The sequence below is a fragment of the Carcharodon carcharias genome, chromosome 2 (genome assembly GCF_017639515.1).
Source record: "Carcharodon carcharias isolate sCarCar2 chromosome 2, sCarCar2.pri, whole genome shotgun sequence".
Classification (NCBI taxonomy): domain Eukaryota; kingdom Metazoa; phylum Chordata; class Chondrichthyes; order Lamniformes; family Lamnidae; genus Carcharodon; species Carcharodon carcharias.
Genome location: NC_054468.1, coordinates 200,864,400 through 200,882,025, shown reverse-complemented (window position 1 = coordinate 200,882,025; position 17,626 = coordinate 200,864,400). Strand labels below are relative to the sequence as shown.

The 17,626-nt window shown below is 46.6% G+C and overlaps 1 protein-coding gene across 1 annotated transcript in view; it reads right to left on the bottom strand.

Moving 5' to 3' along the window:
* Positions 1-17,626, bottom strand: part of gch2 (GTP cyclohydrolase 2) — a 75,127-nt gene that overhangs the window by 41,839 nt on the left and 15,662 nt on the right. The window contains exons 2-3 of the mRNA XM_041207349.1: positions 15,236-15,345; positions 11,598-11,653 (exon numbers count right to left, since the gene is read on the bottom strand). Coding sequence (XP_041063283.1) covers positions 11,598-11,653; positions 15,236-15,345 — 166 coding nt within the window. The remainder of the gene's footprint in view (positions 1-11,597; positions 11,654-15,235; positions 15,346-17,626) is intronic.

Sequence of the window (17,626 nt, the reverse complement as noted above, 5' to 3'; positions counted from 1 at the left end):
GCTTTCCAGACGTAACAATAGTTATATTAAAAAGTAGCAGTAATAAACTGTTTCCTGCTGCAGGATGCTTGCGGAGTATGGAAATATCTGTCAGTAAGAAACATACTGGCAGGCTCTCACACACAAGATCTTCACAATTATCATAGCTTGCAAAGTGATATCAGGCCTCTTAATACATGGCAGAGCGCAGTGGCCCAATGCACTTTAAGCAACTATTTTTACCTAATGCCAATTTCGAGATCTGCCTTTCTTGATGCACCCTGATAAGAAAACACTTCGGAGGCAGCTAAAATAAACTATTACCAAATTTAACTAATTACAAATGATTCAAGCGTGGTATCTTTTAGCCAGTATTTTCCCCTTAGAGACAGAGTGGGTGGAGCATAATCCAAGTGACGGAGGTCTTGACTGCTGACTGGAGAGAGCCTTGCCTCACATCCGTTGTGGAAGGTCAAGAGAATTAATTGCCTATCAGGCACTTAAGCAGCCACCATGGGCCTTCCCTGGGATTAAGGACCCTGGGGGCAGTAATCCTGCCCGCCGAGAGCTCACAGCCAGAGGCTGGCAGTGCTCCATTGTAGGCAGTGCCACCATTGCACCCATCTGAGGCCCAGGACCAACGAGGGATCTGGGGCAATAAGTGAGTGAGGGATGGGGGTTGCGGGGTGGGGGGGTCACAGGAGGGTGGGGGATGGGGAGGTTGGAGGCAAGGGTAGCTTTCAGCAGACATGCCCTCCTTTCCCAATGCCAGATACCTTCATCAGGTACTGAGTGCCTTTGAACAAGGGTCCCCTTCCCCACGCAAGGCTGCTTCCAGTTTCCCATGTGGTGACTCCACTGTCCACCACTGGTTGAATACTGGTGGTGGGATGAGGCCCTTAACTAGGGACTAGTTGTAGTCCAAGTCCTGGCCACTGCTGCCACTGGCGCTGCTGGGACTACAGAGCTGGCCAATCCTCAGAGCGTTAAAAGGTTGTAGGGTTGCTGTAATTGGTAGGGATGCGCTCATCACAAACCCTTCGGGTGACAGGGCAGGAAACTCTGCCATCTGAAAATTCCTCTCTCATGGCACAAAACTCCTTCCCCTCCACTCAAAAACCCATTCCAGTAAAGAACAAGACCTAGGTGTTTAAGTAATGAAGATCGATAGCAAAAAGATGGTTCTAGCCTGAAGTTTCAGGGGGACCTCCAGCCCTCACTCACTATGTTCTAATGACCTTGTTTGTCCAGCGTTTCTCCTTTAGGTTTAAAATGATGGGGTTCTCCTTTATTTGTTTTCCTTTTTACGCAGCACTGCATACACTGAGCTGCAAGCAAGGAAGTAATGAGATGTTGGAAATTTGAAGAGCACACCAAGCATGAAATCCAAGCATCCAGCTGGTTATGTGTGACGAATGAATAACCTTCATACAGAGATAAAAACAAAAAAACTGCGGATGCTGGAAATCCAAAACAAAAACAGAATTACCTGGAAAAACTCAGCAGGTCTGGCAGCATCGGCGGAGAAGAAAAGAGTTGACGTTTCGAGTCCTCATGACCCTTCTGACGTGCAGAAGTTGGGGCTTACTGCCAGGGTCTGCCTCATATCGTCGACGTCCAAGGACAGAAGACACTGGGGCCGAAGAGCAATGTCACACTGGAGGAACATCCATGGCATGCTGGGTGGATTCTCATGGACATGGCTCTGCTGCAAAGCAGCTCACAGAAGTTGGATGGTGACCGTTGATGCTCACAACGGGTGATGGTTGAAGGGGTGGGAGAGAGAGGTCTAGGATCGACTGGGAGATGAAGGGTCATGAGGACTTGAAACGTCAACTCTTTTCTTCTCCGCCGATGCTGCCAGACCTGCTGAGTTTTTCCAGGTCATTCTGTTTTTGTTTTGAACCTTCATACAGGTATGGGTTTCGTGTGTTCACTTTTCAAAATTGTAACGTGACAATTCCAGTTTGAATTGGCAGCAAGGGGCAGAATCGTCCATGCGCGCTAGCATCGGGCGTGTTCGGTGGTGTTAGCGGACAATATGGTGAGAAGGCGAAAAATTGGTTTCCCAGTGTCGTGAAACCAGTTTGTGATCGTTCGCTCAGCCTGCCGACGGCAGACTGTGTTCCTCACCATCGCACATCGGGAACCTCACTGTAATATATCTGCATATCATTATAAAGCCAGCCCACTGGACTCATCCCCAGCACCACCCCCCCACCCCCACTGGATCGTCCGCCCACATCAGTGAAAAATCACGCCGGTGCAGAACTCACCTTGACAAGTGTGACGTGCAGAAGTTGGGGCTTACTGCCAGAGTCTGCCTCATATCGTCGACGTCCAAGGACAGAAGACACTGGGGCCGAAGAGCAATGTCACACTGGAGGAACATCCATGGCATGCTGGGTGGATTCTCATGGACATGGCTCTGCTGCAAAGCAGCTCACAGAAGTTGGATGGTGACCGTTGATGCTCACAACGGGTGATGGTTGAAGGGGTGGGAGAGAGAGGTCTAGGATCGACTGGGAGATGAAGAGGTGTCGGGTGGGGTTGAGGTTGGGAGGGAGGAATGAAGGTGTCGGGGGGGTGGTTGCGAGGGGGGAGGGGGTATGGGGGAAGAGGGGGTAACGAGGGGAGAAGATGGCAATTGGGGAGGTAGGTGTAAGGGAAGGAGTTCGGAGGGAGTAGGAGTGCAGAGAGTGGATGGATTCCAGGGGGAGGAAGGAATGCAGAGAGGGAAGGGAGTAGGGGCGGAGGAAGAAGTAAGGGTGGGGGAAGGAGTCAGGAAGGGAGAGGGCCTAAGCGGGGTGGGGGGAAACAAGGGGGAAGAAGGGATGCCATGGGGAAGGGGTTCCGGTGGGGGTAAGAAGTCTGGAGGGGGGGAAGGGGTTTGGGGTGGAAGGGGTCCGGGGAGTGGGGAAGGGACTTTAGGAGGGAGGGGTCTGGAGGGGTGAGGGGTCCAGAGTGGGGTATGTCCAGGTGAATGTGCAAGGGAGGGGTCTGATGGGTCCATGACTGCCTCCTTGGGAGTGAACTAAGGGTGGGCGTGGTATGAGGGAATGGTGAGAATGACCAAGGGCAGAGTGAAGCGATAGGATAGGAGGGTGAGGGTGTGACGGTAGCAGTAGAAGGGACGGCGAGGGTGCTTGGTGGGGACTCGGAGGCAGAGATGGGAGGAGGAGGTCCATGAGGTTAATGTGGATGGGGGTGGGATTTTTGGGAAGGAATGAGCACATTCACCAGGACATCCCTGAAGGAAAAGGGTTGTGGCTGGTAGGTCATGGAGGGGAGGTGAAAGGTAATGCCAGGGGGGTCAGCTGTGATGGGGGAAAGGAAATGGGTGACTGGGGGAGGGGAAAGGATGGGGTAGCGCATGAAAAATTGAATCAAGACCATCCTGTCTAAATTGAAAGTGAAACGAGAGTCGTAGTGGGCAAGATCAGGTGCTGCATGGGAGTGTGATCAGTGGATGGGCGGAGATGCAGGTCAGCTCAGATGGACAACTGAAAGTGAATCCGAGCAGACAGCATTGAAAATGCTCAGGACATTGAGATGAGCGTGATATATGAAGGATCTGCGTGCATGGGAGAATGCTTGCTTGAAGCTCCGAAAGAACCTGCCACACACACAGAATCACTCACGCGTCGGTGCTCCCACCGCGGTGACAGAGGATGAGGTTGAGGGGATCACAGGCAAAGGGGACTCGGAGGGAGTGGGCAGCCTCTGCGATTCCTTATTGGATGATTTAGGGCTGTCCAGCTGCAGCTCCCTCTCCCTTCTGGTGCCCGGGAGCCCCGGCCTGACTCCTTGAGGATAAGGAGCACCTGGAGGAATGATGAGGTGCCCCGTTTCCATCTCGTGCTGCCACTGCAGGAACTCACCCATGGCTGTGGCGATGGAGTGTGGGTCTGTACATGGCTCCACATTCTGTTGGATCAGGGTCTCCATAGCGTCCACTATCCTTCCCACGGAGACCGGCATGTGCGCACGTGTGGGCACCACTTCATCAGAGAACAAGCGGACACACTCCTCCAGCTCGCAAGCCACTCTGTTGAGGGCTTCCAACAGCTCTGCGTGATGTTCCCCGCCTTCTGCTGACTTTACACTATAAGTCGGAAGGCCAAATCCAGAGACTCGTCATCTGACTCGGACCTCACAGATGCCTCTTCCCCAGCAGTCCTCAAAATGGCAGAGAGCTCGACTGAACTGCCTCCTCCTGCTGTAGACATGTGCCCAAACGGTGGCCACCAGATTGCGAACCCAAGCCTGCTCTAGATCTAGGTCCCACTGAGATGTGTCTCTGTGCTGGTGGAGGGTGTGTGTCAGCGCTGTGACAGGTCTTCCAGGCTGTTTATTTCCAGCTCTACAATGGAGGAGGTGTCCTCTTGGCTGGAGGTGAGGACCTGGATAGAGCTGAGGGATTGGCTGGCTGAGGGTGTTGGTCGCTTGACAGAGCTCCCTGTGAACCTAAGTAGAGATAATTAGTGCATGGCAGCAGAATCAAAAGCAGGAGAGAGAGCACTCACAGTTGTGTTGAGAGAGGGATGATGTTTTACAGGATCTTCAGATGGTGTTTGCCACTGACCTCACTGTCGCCTCAGGCAGGGTCCACGTCCTCATCTGTCAGCACGATGGCACGCTCCTCAAGGTGAGTGAGGGGCCTAATGTGGACCAATCTACCCATGGTTTGAGACCTCTCCCTGCTGATGTGAGCAGGCTTCTCCTGCATTGAAACAGATGGAGAGAGTGAGTAAGACACATGGTGCTGCATGGAGTGTTTGTGTGGTGAAGGGAGCCATGGACAGGATGAGGACGTGAGCTCCAGAGGATATGAGCCTGATGGAGATGTGAGGGGGTGTGTGAGAGTTAGTGGTGTTGTCCCTTGAGATGTGAGATCCCTGTGGATGTGTGGTGGGTTTGTGAGTGTGTGAGTTGAGAGTGATGAGAAGAGTGAGTTAACCTGGCGGAACGGATGAGACCATTCATCCTGTAGCAACATGGGGTTGCTGTCCTCTTTGGAAGAGCATTGGCCTGACCACCGCTGTTACCACCTCCCATGCTGGATTGGTGAGGCAGCAGCCCATCCTGCGACCAGAGCGGGGGTAGAGGACATCATGGCGGGCCTCCACGGCAATCCAAAGGCGCTCGAGAGACGCGTCACTAAACCTGGGGGCTGCTGTCTTCTTTCCTTTGGGGACCATGTCTCCTGTGCAGCAGTCATGGGCTGGAAGCACTGAGAGGTGCGAGTGTGGCTGGACTTTAACTATGGCTCCTGGTGCGATGAAGCAGCGAGGTGATGGTGTGGCAGACCAATGAGAGCCCGTCTGCCATCGAAACAGCGTGTTTCCCAGGAATGCATAATTAAAGCGGCTAGTTTGGGTCGATATGGTGTGAAAAATCACCATTGCGGCCGGCGGGTAAAATGTCGTTTTACCGGCTGGCTACCGCACTTAGTGAAAACCTGGTAGGATTCTGCCAAAAGTGTGCCCTGCTAAGTCTGGGTGTATGTGAGTGAAGCATGGAAAGAGCTGTTTTATGAGTACTCAGTCATGGTTAACAGGGTGAGAACAAACTCTGTGTGATCTGCATAATCTGCCCAACTCCTTGGTATTGTAAAAATACTGACCTTCTTTCTATGACAGATTTTATTAATCAGTTAAACCCTTTCTTCAACTATCCTCAGATTCTCTTGCTATTGAACGCATCACAGTCACCATCCACCCACCACTTTATACTAAGGGGAGCGAATGGAACGCCAAAGGGAAGGGTGACCCAACTCCCAGACAGAGCAACTCTCCCTTGTTGAACCTCCTGCAACAGCACCTCCAAAGCAACCTTTCAAAAAGTGCTGCTCTGCATTCTTAATCAGTCATCTCCAGATTGGTATACAAGAAGAAAGTTAAGGGAATTTCTTCAGGTGCAGCTTCAGCCTTCAAGATCTATCGCCATGTGCTATTTCCTGCTTGGTGCTTACAATAAACTCTTGCCGCCAGGAATCTGGTCCAGCCAGTCACTAGGCAAACTTAATAAAGTTGACCTTTCCAAACCCAGCAGGTTGACCTCAGTGTCAGTATTTGACAATAAGCCTGTACAAGTTTATAATTAAAACTCTGATCTATGTAAAGTACTGTACTGGTTCAGCTCAATATTCTACTTTTAGTCCTACATTTCTGAAGTTTATTGACCCTAATACGTTTGTTCACTGGGCAAAAATTTGGCTTGTGATTTGTGACGCATTGGGTAACATGTACTGACCAAGTCTGTAGCTTGCTTTGCAACAGTTTAGAAAATAGACTGACTGTTATATATCAGTTAGAGTTACTTTGTTTTATGACGTGAAGATACAGCTTGTTAGTCCACCAACTGATAGTACCAGGGTGGTAGGAGGGAGGCCAGATCCCAGCTATTTCATTGTGTGCAGACAGTAAGCAGAAACCAAACCCATCCCTACAGGGATGAAAGGAACATCAGAGGGAGCAATAACTCATGACTATCCTCACATGCCTTCTAGAAATTGGACAGGCCTCAATGAAGTGCTGGGCTAAGGCTCTCTGGCCAGACCTTTAATGTTTAGGAAGGTGCATGAGCAGAAAGAAAAACAAAGCAACCAGAAAGATTACAGGCTTTTCCAACATCTGGCTCGTGGGCTGGATGTGACCCGCAAATCCTCCCCATGTGGCCCGCAGAGGTGGCTTCCAAAATGCCAGTAAGTGCAGTGGGAGATTCTTAAAGAAACTGCTCCTCCAGTCACACACTGTTCCTCTCTCACATTTGCTGTTAATAGGCTCATGAGCAGCAAATGTGGGAGGGAAGCAGTCTGTGGTTGGAGGAACAGCAAACTGGTGGCAGCATGTGAACGCCAATACAGAGATATTGGGGACAGGGAGAGAGAAAGAGAGACTCGCTCTGGGCCGCGGCAGGTGGGCGGAGGAGAACTTGCTCAGGGCTGGAAGTGGGAGGGAGAGACTCAGCTGTGCTGGAAGAGGCTGGATGTGATGATGCGGACCGGGGAGTGTCGAGGTATGTGGTGTGGCTGAAAAGACTCACTGCCCAAGGTGTGGAAAAGAGAGAACGTGAGTGTGTGTATAGGGGAAAGAGTGAGTGCGTGCTTCAGGAAAGAGTGGGAATGCACGGCTCTGTGTGTGTGTGTGTGTGTGTGTGTGGGGGTGGGGGTGGGATGGGAGTGTCTGAGAGTGTGCGTGTGTGTGTGTGGGTATGTCCAAGTGTTTGTGTGGAAGTGTGTATAGGGAGGGGGGAGAGAGAGAGAGAGAGAGTGTGTGCGTGTTTGTGGGGGGAGGGGTGAGTGTGTGTTTGTGTGGGTGTGTGTGGGGAGGGGGAGAGAGAGTGTGTGTTTGGGGGAGAGAATGAGTGTGCAAAGTGTGTCTGTGTGTCTAACTCATGAGCAATGGCAGGATTCCCACTCACCCTCACCCCCACACACCAACATTAATCACACCTACAGACACAGTGGGTGAGGGTGAGTGAGCAAGCATCAAGGGATTGGGAATGAGCCAGACAAACAGACTCTGACCCTCTCACACTCTAATGGTGGCCTTTATTAATTACTCTTTAATTATCAATTTATTGCTTTTAAATTGTTTTATTTTTGCTCAGCAAGTTACTTCTTTTGCTCATGCCATAACTTTATTTTGAAATTCACTTTTAAAGTTGTGCCAACCTTATCCTTCTGAAGTTTGCACATTGGCCCCTTGAGTGAGAATAGAATGGAAATGTGCCCACCTCGCTGAGTGAAAAGTTTGGACAAGCCTGCAATTGACATATATGGCATGCCCCCAACAGGGTTCCTGCCACCAAGGGGAAGCCAGTGCTGGTGCAAAATACTATTGATTTTGCAGTGCAAACTCTGCTGCAGCATCAAGCGGTTAAAAAGGCAGAAGCACGATGAGGATCAGTAGCCCAGTTGGCTTCAGCAGGGACCAAAGCCTACAAGGCAAGTTTGCATAAGAATAGCAACTTGCTTCATAAAATATGATGTGCTGAAAGTTAGGTGTGCAGATTCCACTACAATTTCACGAAAAAGGGTATTGTAGGAACAGCACTTATACTAAGCATGGATGTAGAAAACAAATTTTGAATCAAATGCTTGCAATCCCTGCCTACTCCCCCACACCCGTTGGCAGGTACATTTCTAGAGGGATGCAGAAGGCATCGCCTCCTCAAAAGCTAAATGAGCAGTCATTCGCTCAATTTTCCCAGAGAGGCCACTCTCCCAGAGGCCCTCTTCTTCCTGCACAGAAGTCTGCTCCTTCACAGAGACAGTCTAAATTCTCTTTTCTTGGGAAATATTAAGCTTTTACATTAAAAATGATGCATTTTGACCACTTCCAAAAACACTAAATAGATTACCAATCTAATATAGTTAATAGCCAAGTGACATATGGGTTCATTCCCATTCAATAGATCAGTCAATTTACCAAGGCCCCAGTATCTGCAAGAACAGTCATTCACCCCTCTTTTTAGAAGCATACCTCTCCCTTTCACAGCTGTACTTTTCCCCTTCCCCATTCACAATGCCTTTCTAACTAAACCCTCCAATTCACAGACTAAATTTCTCTTCTGGCTTCATGGTCCCCTCCCCTCCTGGCAAATAATTCATGGATCAGCATTCTCTCTCTCTTCAATGCTTTTCTCATTGCCAATCACAACACAAGACCAACACAACTGCTTTGCTCCAGGAGTGGATCTGTGCAATGCACTGTGGGCAGAAATTCCTGATCAGAGAAAGAGATCAGAGGCCAGGGATAACTACATGCAGTGTGGGGTACACAGTTCCATCCTATAGCAAAGCAACAGAGTTAAGTACATATTGTAACTGAGAGTACCATTGGGACTACCCTTTTAAGAATGTATGATTGTGCGTAAGTGGTGAGCATACAGGTTTCTGTTCCTTTCTCAATCATGCAGCAGCTTCCAGCAAAGTAGAAGATGATATTAGAATCATAGTGTGATTACAGCAGCTCTATTGCACGGCACCTCTGACGTTCTGGGTTTTTGTCTTTAAATAATGAGAAAAGAAAAGATGGCATAAGAAAACCAACTGACCCATCAAACCCATTCATTTCCCTCAAGCCAATCGTGTTAGTCACAGGCTTCCCTGCTCTGGTCCCCCCTACCCCAACCCATTTCCCTCCTGGACCCTCCAGTGAGATTTCAGGTCTAAATAAAAAATCTGAAGCAGAACACGTAAACTTTACTCAGTTGGGTCAATTGTAGATGACATCATTGGATTACAAGATATTGATAAGTCGTCTGTCAAGTTTGAAGAGGTTTTAAAATTTATTTCAACTTGAGATCCAACAAAATATTGAAAAGAGCTAAACTTAATAAGAGAGTCCAACTGCCTGGAGAAGCTGGCAATTCCTTCATAAATGATCACTACAGGATGACAGAGGGATGTGAATGTGGAGATTTAAAGTCTGAGCTTATCTGCAATAGAATCATGATGGGTGTTGCAGACCATCCACTCTCTGATCTCCTACAAGCTAAAGATGATCTTATCCTAGATAAGGCAATCCAGCTAGTTAAGGCTGTTCGAGCTACGTGAACAACACAGGACCATCCTAAGGGGAGAAAATACAACATGGGGCAGAAGCCAACCCTCAGTCCAGCTCATCAAGTCACAAAGATGCAATGACAATCCAAGTCAGAGAAATCCATTTCTGAACTGTCCAGCAGAGCGACCTTGCTAGCGCTGTGGTGCAAAGCCCCCTCACAGGAGAGATAAGTGTCCTGTGAGCACAGCCCAATGCTTCCACTGAAAACGACAGGGTCCCTTCGGTAAACTGTGTAAGTCAAAACCCCAGCCCTACACAGATATCCCAAAGGTAATCTACAAAGTCCAGACCGAAAACCCAGAAGTTACGCTTGGGTGAGATCAAAGAGTGTGGCTCTTCATTTTGGAACACTAATATCCTGGTAAATGGTCATCTAACAAATTTTAAATTGGACTCAGGTTCCAGTATGACAGTCCTGTCAAACAAGGAATCACGGTTCAAAGACGTCTGATTTGAAAATGGACACTCCATTTTACAGAGCTGGGGGAGTGCGATCCCCGGTCATCGGCATAACAATGGAACCACTGAGTTATGGCAGAAAACAGGTTTTTAAGCTGATGTACGTCATCCATAACCAGCCTTTCTCTCTCCCGAACAGGGATACCTGCATCGCCCTGGATCTCCTCCAGACGGTGGAGGATGTCAAGACTACCGCTGTCATTAGGCAGCCAGAACAGCACGGTCCTGAGTACACTGAACACTAAAGAACATTCAGACTCGGGATTTCAACTTCAATCTCTCTTCTCTCTTTGCAGAGCAGGTTTGTTCATTATCATTCCAGGTCCAGGAAAGTCCCCAGTGGTCAGTCCAACCTACCGCCCACAAGATTATCATGGCACCTCCGGTGGAAGTGGTAGCAGAAAAGGATCAAGTCTGAGAAGGCTTTACGTCCAATTACAATAATGGTACAGCTGGTCAACACAGCAATTACTGTGCATGCACTGCAACTTCCAGCCAGCCTGCCAAAACCACAAAGGATGCTAGAACCTGGTACCAGTCTGTCACCATCGACAACAAAACGCAGAAGTAAGCGCACCACTCAAACATCTTCTCGCCACAGAAAAACTCTTCCACAGCTTCAGAGGGCTTCTAGACGGCCCACATGGAAAAATAAAGAGGAAAAACACTGCCAAGGAGATGAATATCATCTTCGTCCACCCCGCAAGAAACGATCTAGAGTAACAGCAACCATGCATCAACGTAGCAGCCAGACCATCCAGGCATGGTTCAATGTAAAGCAATGGAAGAATGAAAGCATACCCAAATGCCAATCCAACCTCCAAGCCAACAACAAGCAGAAACAAGAGAGAATGCCACTCTCCCAACAGAATGGCAAGCAAGATGTGGAAGGGTTATAAAGCCTCCAGACCATCTGAACCTCTAACTTCAAGGAGTTGAAGGTGGGAGATGGGGTAGTGAGAATGTTGCTAATGTTAATTTAATAGCAATAATGTTGGAACAGCATTAAGGTTATAACTATAAAGTGAATGCATAAGACTTATAACAATGCAAGACTTGAAGTGAACTAATGTAAATATAGCCATGGGATAAAGACTTGGGGGAGGTGTAGTAGAAGGGTCTGGTACATACGGGGTTAATGTGGAACTGAGTACAATACTGCCCACCACAGTGATGTAAGAAGGCACATGACCTAGACCTAGGGTCAGTCTATTGTTAGCCAGAGATCTGATAAGACCTAGGATGGCGATATATAGTTGTATATAGTGGGTGGGACCAGAAATTCCTGCTGAAAGTCAATGGACATTTTGCTAGGTTGCCTAATTTTCTGCCCCGCCCATGATGAAAATCCCAGCTAAAGACTTGGCTGTTAACATACGGAAGACTACCAAGGCTTCTTCAACAGACTTGTTCTGTATCTAACACCATCCCAACATATTTTACATTAAAAGAACACCCTTTCATTGTGCAATGTGCATCACTTTACATTTATTTCCTGCCCTTGAACTTAACTAACTATATACTTGTTATAAAATACCTAAACTTCTCATCAAATGTAAAAAAAAGGTTTGACACTTTACCCACCTTGCTAGTTTGCTTAGTCCAACTACCTTTTTATTCGGTAGGTAACCTATGTGTACCTGCAAGTGAGAAATAAATATGTTAAGAATAAAAAAAAAAGCTCCAAGTTACTTTGTCCTCAGCTGACCTAAAATATATTTCTGATGTGGGATAGAATTAGGCCTGTAAAAGCTTTAATGTTGGATTTGTGGGGAGGATGACATATGAAGAAACCCCTGCTGAATGCAAAACATAACAATGCTGGAATAGCTGTTGAATAGTTGCTTTGAATGGTCAGCCACTTGTAGTAAAGGTACTTGTGTTGCTATAGCAACCGATGTATGCTGCAGGTCATGAATTATAATTTTAGTGGAGTGATTGGCAGATGCTCACAAAAGTGTCAGCCATTTTCTGCCCTTCATATTCTTCACTTCTGCACCTATTGAGATCTAAATATTTTTTATTTATTCTTTTTTCATGGGACGTGGACCTTGCTGGCAAGGCCAACATTTGCTGCCCCATCCCCACGTGCTGTTTAAATAAGTGGCCATTTCAGAAGGTTGTTAAGATTCAACCACTTTGCTGTGGGTCTGGTGTTACATGTAGGCCAGGCCAGGTAAGGATGGTAGATTTCCTTCCCTAAAGGGCATTAGTGAACCAGATGGCTTTTCATAACAATCAATGATAGTCTACTTGACTAGCTTTCAGTTTCAGATTTTTATTAATTAAATTAAATTACACCAGCTGCCATGGTGGGATTTGAACCCACATCCCCAGAGCATTAGCCTGGGCCTTTGCATTATTGGTCCAGTGATATTACCACTACACCATCAATTCTCCTCCCCCTAATATATATTGTAAGGTGTTCAAACATTGGGTGAAATCTTGTGCTCTCCTTCTGTTTGGTGGCAGGAGAGGGGTATTTAATCAGGGAGGGTGGCGGGTGAGGACCCCAACACCTGTCTGCCTCCACCCCGATTAAGTCTGTGTGGGAAGTGCCTTGGGCAGCCTTCCTGCCCTGCCGCCAATTGAGGCTCTTAGGTGGGCAAGAAATGCGCTTGGTGGCTGCTCGAGGGACCCAGCACCGGGAAGAGGGGGCCCGCTGAGTGCCATCCCTGTCCTTGTCACCAACTCCCCTACACTCTCTCCCCTCTGACTCCTACCCAGTGAAGCCCACCCGCTATCACTCATCTGTGGCCTGGGTCCTCCCCGATGCTGTTCAGAAGAACTGCCAGCCTCTGATTAGTCACAGGGGACTTCTGCCAGGCAATGACCATCTCCAACAAGAGAGAGTCTAACCATTGCCCCTTGATAACCAATGGCATTACCATCACTGAATCCCCCATTATTAGCATCCTGGGGGTTACCATTGACTAGAAACTGAACTGGGCTAGTCATATAAATACTGTGGCTATAAGAGCAGGTCAGAGGCTAGGAATCCTGCAAAGAGTAACTCACCTCCTGACTCCCCAAAGCTTGTCCACCATCTGCAAGGCACAAGTCAGGAGTATGATGGAATATTCCCCATTTGCCTGGATGAGTGTAGCTCCCATAACACTCAAGAAGCTTGACACCATCGAGGACAAAACAGCTGCTTGATTGGCACAACACCCACAAACATTCACTCCCTCCATTATTGATGCATAGTATCAGCAGTATATACTGTCTACAAGATGCACTGCAGGGGTTCACCAAGGCTCCGTCGACAGCACCTTCCAAACCAATGACCATTACCATCTAGAAGGACAAGGACAGCAGATAGATGGAAATACCACCACCTGCAAGTACCCCTCCAAGTCACTCACCAGCCTGACTTGGAAATATATCACCGTTCCATCACTGTCTCTGGGTCAAAATCCTGGAACTCCCTTCCTAACAGCACTGTGGATGTTCCTACACACACGGACTGTAGCAATTCAAGAAGGCAGCTCACCACCACCTTCTCAAGGGTAAATAGAGACGGGCAATAAATGCTGGCCCAGCCAGCGAAGCCCACATCCCGCAAATGAATAAAAAAAAGGAAATGGGAGGGAGGAACTCAAGAAAATTGCAATCACCCGGGAAGTGATACTGAGCAAATTGTTGGAGCTGTGGGTCAACAAGTTCCCGGGTCCTGATTGCTTCATACTAGGTTTTTCAAAATGCCCTAGATTCGAGGAAGGTCCCATTGGATTTGAAAATAGCAAATGTAACTCCCTTATTCAAAAAGGGAGAGAGACAGAAAGCAGGAAACGACAGGCCACTTAGATTAACATCTGTCATATGGAAAATGTTTGAAGCTATTATTATAGACATTATAGCAGGGCACTTGGAAAACTTCAAGGTGATCCGGCAGAGTCAACATGGTTTTGTGAGAGGGAAATCATTTTTAACCAACTGATTGGAATTTTTTGAAGAAGTAACATGTCCAGATACTTGGAGAAGGCCTCCTGTGAGCTGAAGCTTTGTGTTCATACTCTGCCTTGTGGAACGGCTGGTGGCTGAGGAGAAGACTGATGTTGCTCTTGGTGCAGTTCCTCTAATTCCTCATCAGAGGTCCAATGTAGATCTGTATTAGCTGCTCCCATAAAGCTCCAATGTAGCACAAATGACCTCCAAAGTCTTGGGAATGATCTCCAAAGCAGTGAAAGCACATGCTTTGAACACATCTTGTGAACCAACTCCTTTCACGTAGGTAAGAATCAGCTGTCATACCTCTGTATTGAAAGGCTTCCCAGCCTGTCAGTTCCTCAGCAATCTCCACTGTCCCCTTGCCTTGTTAAACCTGGTGAGTTCCAGGAAGCCCGGGAAACCCTGTGTGCTGCCAGTTAAAGGCAGAAACCATGGTTAAAGGTGCAGTCAATTGGCTTTTAGCAAATGTTAATTGCAGACCTGCCTGTCCTACTGTGATTTCCCACATATTCACAAAGACGCTCCAGCTAAATGCAAATGTCCACGGTTTCCTGCTGGGCACGGCAGCATTTTTTGATATTTTAACACTCCGCATGCACCAACACCCAACCACTTGTCTAGTTAAAACTCTGCCCGAGCTCACATAATCAGTTACGTTTATAGTGTTTATAGATTTTGTTCTGCAGCAGCACACAATGGTTTCTATTTTGTAATTATTTTCTATAGAGCAGGCTGAAATTAGAATTGTGTTGCTAGTTTTGGACACCATACTTTAGGAAGGAAGCAAGCCCGGGGAGGAGGTGTCATAGAGTAGAGGTTCACTGAGATGTATCAGGGATGAGAAGATTTGCTTATAAGGAAACAACATCCAAATTGGAACTCTTCATTCAAGCAGGAGGAAATTAATAGATCTGTTCAAAGTTATGAAGAGTTTTGTGAAGGTAAAAAAGTAAAAACTACTTCTACTAGTTGGGTCAATAACCTGCAGATATAAATTTAGGTTAGAAGATTTCTTTAATCAGGCAGAAGATTATTAGGTCATTGAACGAATGCTTCACCAGAAACAGTGGTGGAATCAGAATGTAAAATAGTTTTTTTTATTAGGGAACAGCACAAATATTTGAAAAAGAGAAAGGATACAGGGAAAGGCAGATAAATGTGATAAGTAGAGAGCCAAAGTGGGGCCATGGGTCAAATGCCTTCCTTCTGTGCTATTAAATAACATGGTTCTATGAACTACTTTACACACACGCTTTATATCATGTACTAACCTTGCCAAAAAATGGAACTAAATGATGCTCACAAAGAGAAAACATGTCGATATCTTTCACAATAACTACTTCATCATGGTCTTCATCAAAAAGAGCATCATTCAGAATATCTGAAAAAGAAAGAAAGAAGATTTGTACAAGACAGATGCTGAAGCTAAACTAAGGGAGTAATTTATTCCTATATCTTTATAGCTCTGAAATATTTTATGCTATCTACCAAGAAATTAAGTCAACATTTAGACTGGTGAAATTTTATATTGAACATAAAATGCGCATATAAGGGAGCATAAGTTTTAACTTGTCGAGTCTAATAACTCGCTTAAACATTTCTCAACAATCTACTCTTCTAAGTGGTCATATTCAGTACAAGATTAGAACTTGTGATGTTAATGAACTCATCACTTGCAAGGACAGACAGTGTATGTTCTAGGCACCAAGCCAAATAGTCAAGAAATGAACTGGCTACAGATAATAATTTTAAGAGTCTCAGAAAAGATGAGATAGTATGGTACGAGCCATGAGAAAAACAATGATAGTGTGTTACACCATCTGGACTTACCTCATCAGTGAGCAGGGGCCGGGAATTCCAGGTCCCAACAGGCCACAGGAGTTGGATCAAGAGCTGGCAGTGCATGCATAGTAGAGCATTTGGACTTCTTTGGGTGAAGGACACAGGCCTAGTGTGCCTGTGCAAAAAGGAGAATGGTGCAAAAACCCCGATCACGTGATCAGGAGCGGAGCATCATAGTTGAGACAGTCTCAGAGAGGGGACAAGGAGAGGGGTCAGGGGGAGGTCCTAAAGGAAGTCCCAGACAGGGCACAGGGAGGGGGGGAACAAGATGAGGTCCCGGTTAAGAAAAGAGGAGCAGAGAAAGAGGATCCAAGTAGAAAATAGGCTGTGGTTGGCAAACTTTAAGTGGTTAGGGCTCAAGAGAAGCCCTGGTGATCATAGAGAGCTCAGCAGAAGCCATGGCAATTAAAGAGGTCTCAGGAGAAGCCCTGGTGATTGAAGGAGGCAGCAGAAGGTTGGTGACTCCATGCTGTGGGCCACTGGGGTGAGGGTAAACCTTTGGAGCAGCAGTGCTCTGCTTGGTGCGGCCACAGATCTGACGTTGTGCTTGTGAGTTGGTGCTGGAATGCAGACTTGGGAATCCAGGGCAATGGAATCTCGAGAAATGGGATTAAAACCCTGCGAGGTGGGCCATAGTTGAGGCGGATCGAGTTTTAGAGAGAATTTCAAGGCAAGATCTTTCAAGATGAAGACTGGAATTCATTGTGAGAGAGTCAGAGTTTTAACAAGATTGACTGACTCACGGTGTTTACTGACATCTGGGTGGGCTGTTGAGAAATCCATGGAATCCGTCTTGGGTGCATCTGCCATTAATTGTGCAGTGTGGTGTGCTTGACCACAGTTTGCTTGTTAATTCAGAGGTACCTCATATTAACCCTAAATGTTAGAGTATAAGATAGATATTGTAAATTGTTTTATCTTTCTGACCTTGTAAAGTTTATTTTTGTTTGTTCAAAACTTGTGGAATCTTGGGGCTTTATTGTCTTAGCAAGCATCTTGAACCTCAAACTTTGTTTACTTTAAATAAAAGTTATTGGTCCCTAACTGGATCATACCAAAAACTTGGGGGTCTGGTCCAGGATCATAACAAGTGTCATGCAGAGTAAAGAGACATAATGGCCTAATAGTTACATGCTACGTATTTATTAAAAATAAACAGAATGTGTTCACATGTTATCCTCACTTTGGCAAAATGTTATTAAGAAAATGAAAGGTACAACACATAAAAGTTTAGCTGGACTTGAACTTCTAGCTTTGAACAGTGTAAGCAGATTAAATCTACATGCTTATATCTCTTCTTCATGAATCCTCACATGTGTAATTGTTTCTGTTGCTAATCTCTTAGTCACTGGATGTATTTATGCAATGTGAAAAAAGACATTAAACAGACATTGCTCCGTTGTTTAAAGGGATCAGGACCTAGATTATCCTGTAAAATCCCAAAGTATATTTAAAAGAAAAAAAAGACTTGCATTTATGTAGCAGCTTTCATGGCCTCAGGATGTCTCAAAGTGATTTATAGCCAATAAAGCACTTTTGAAGTGCTGTCATTGATGTAATGAAGGAAAGGAGGCAGAAATGGCATTGTGGCAATGGCCAGATAATCTGTTTTGAGTGTTGTTGGTTTGGGAGTGAATGTGGACCAGGACACAGGGTTAATTCCTCTGTTCTTCTTCAAAATAATGCCTTGGGGTCTTTCATGTCCACCCGAGAACGCAGATGGGGCTAACTTTAATGTCTCATCGGAAAGATAGCACCTCCAACAGTGTAGCGCTCCCTCAGTACTAAATATTTTGTCAGCCTAATTTTTGTGCTCAAGT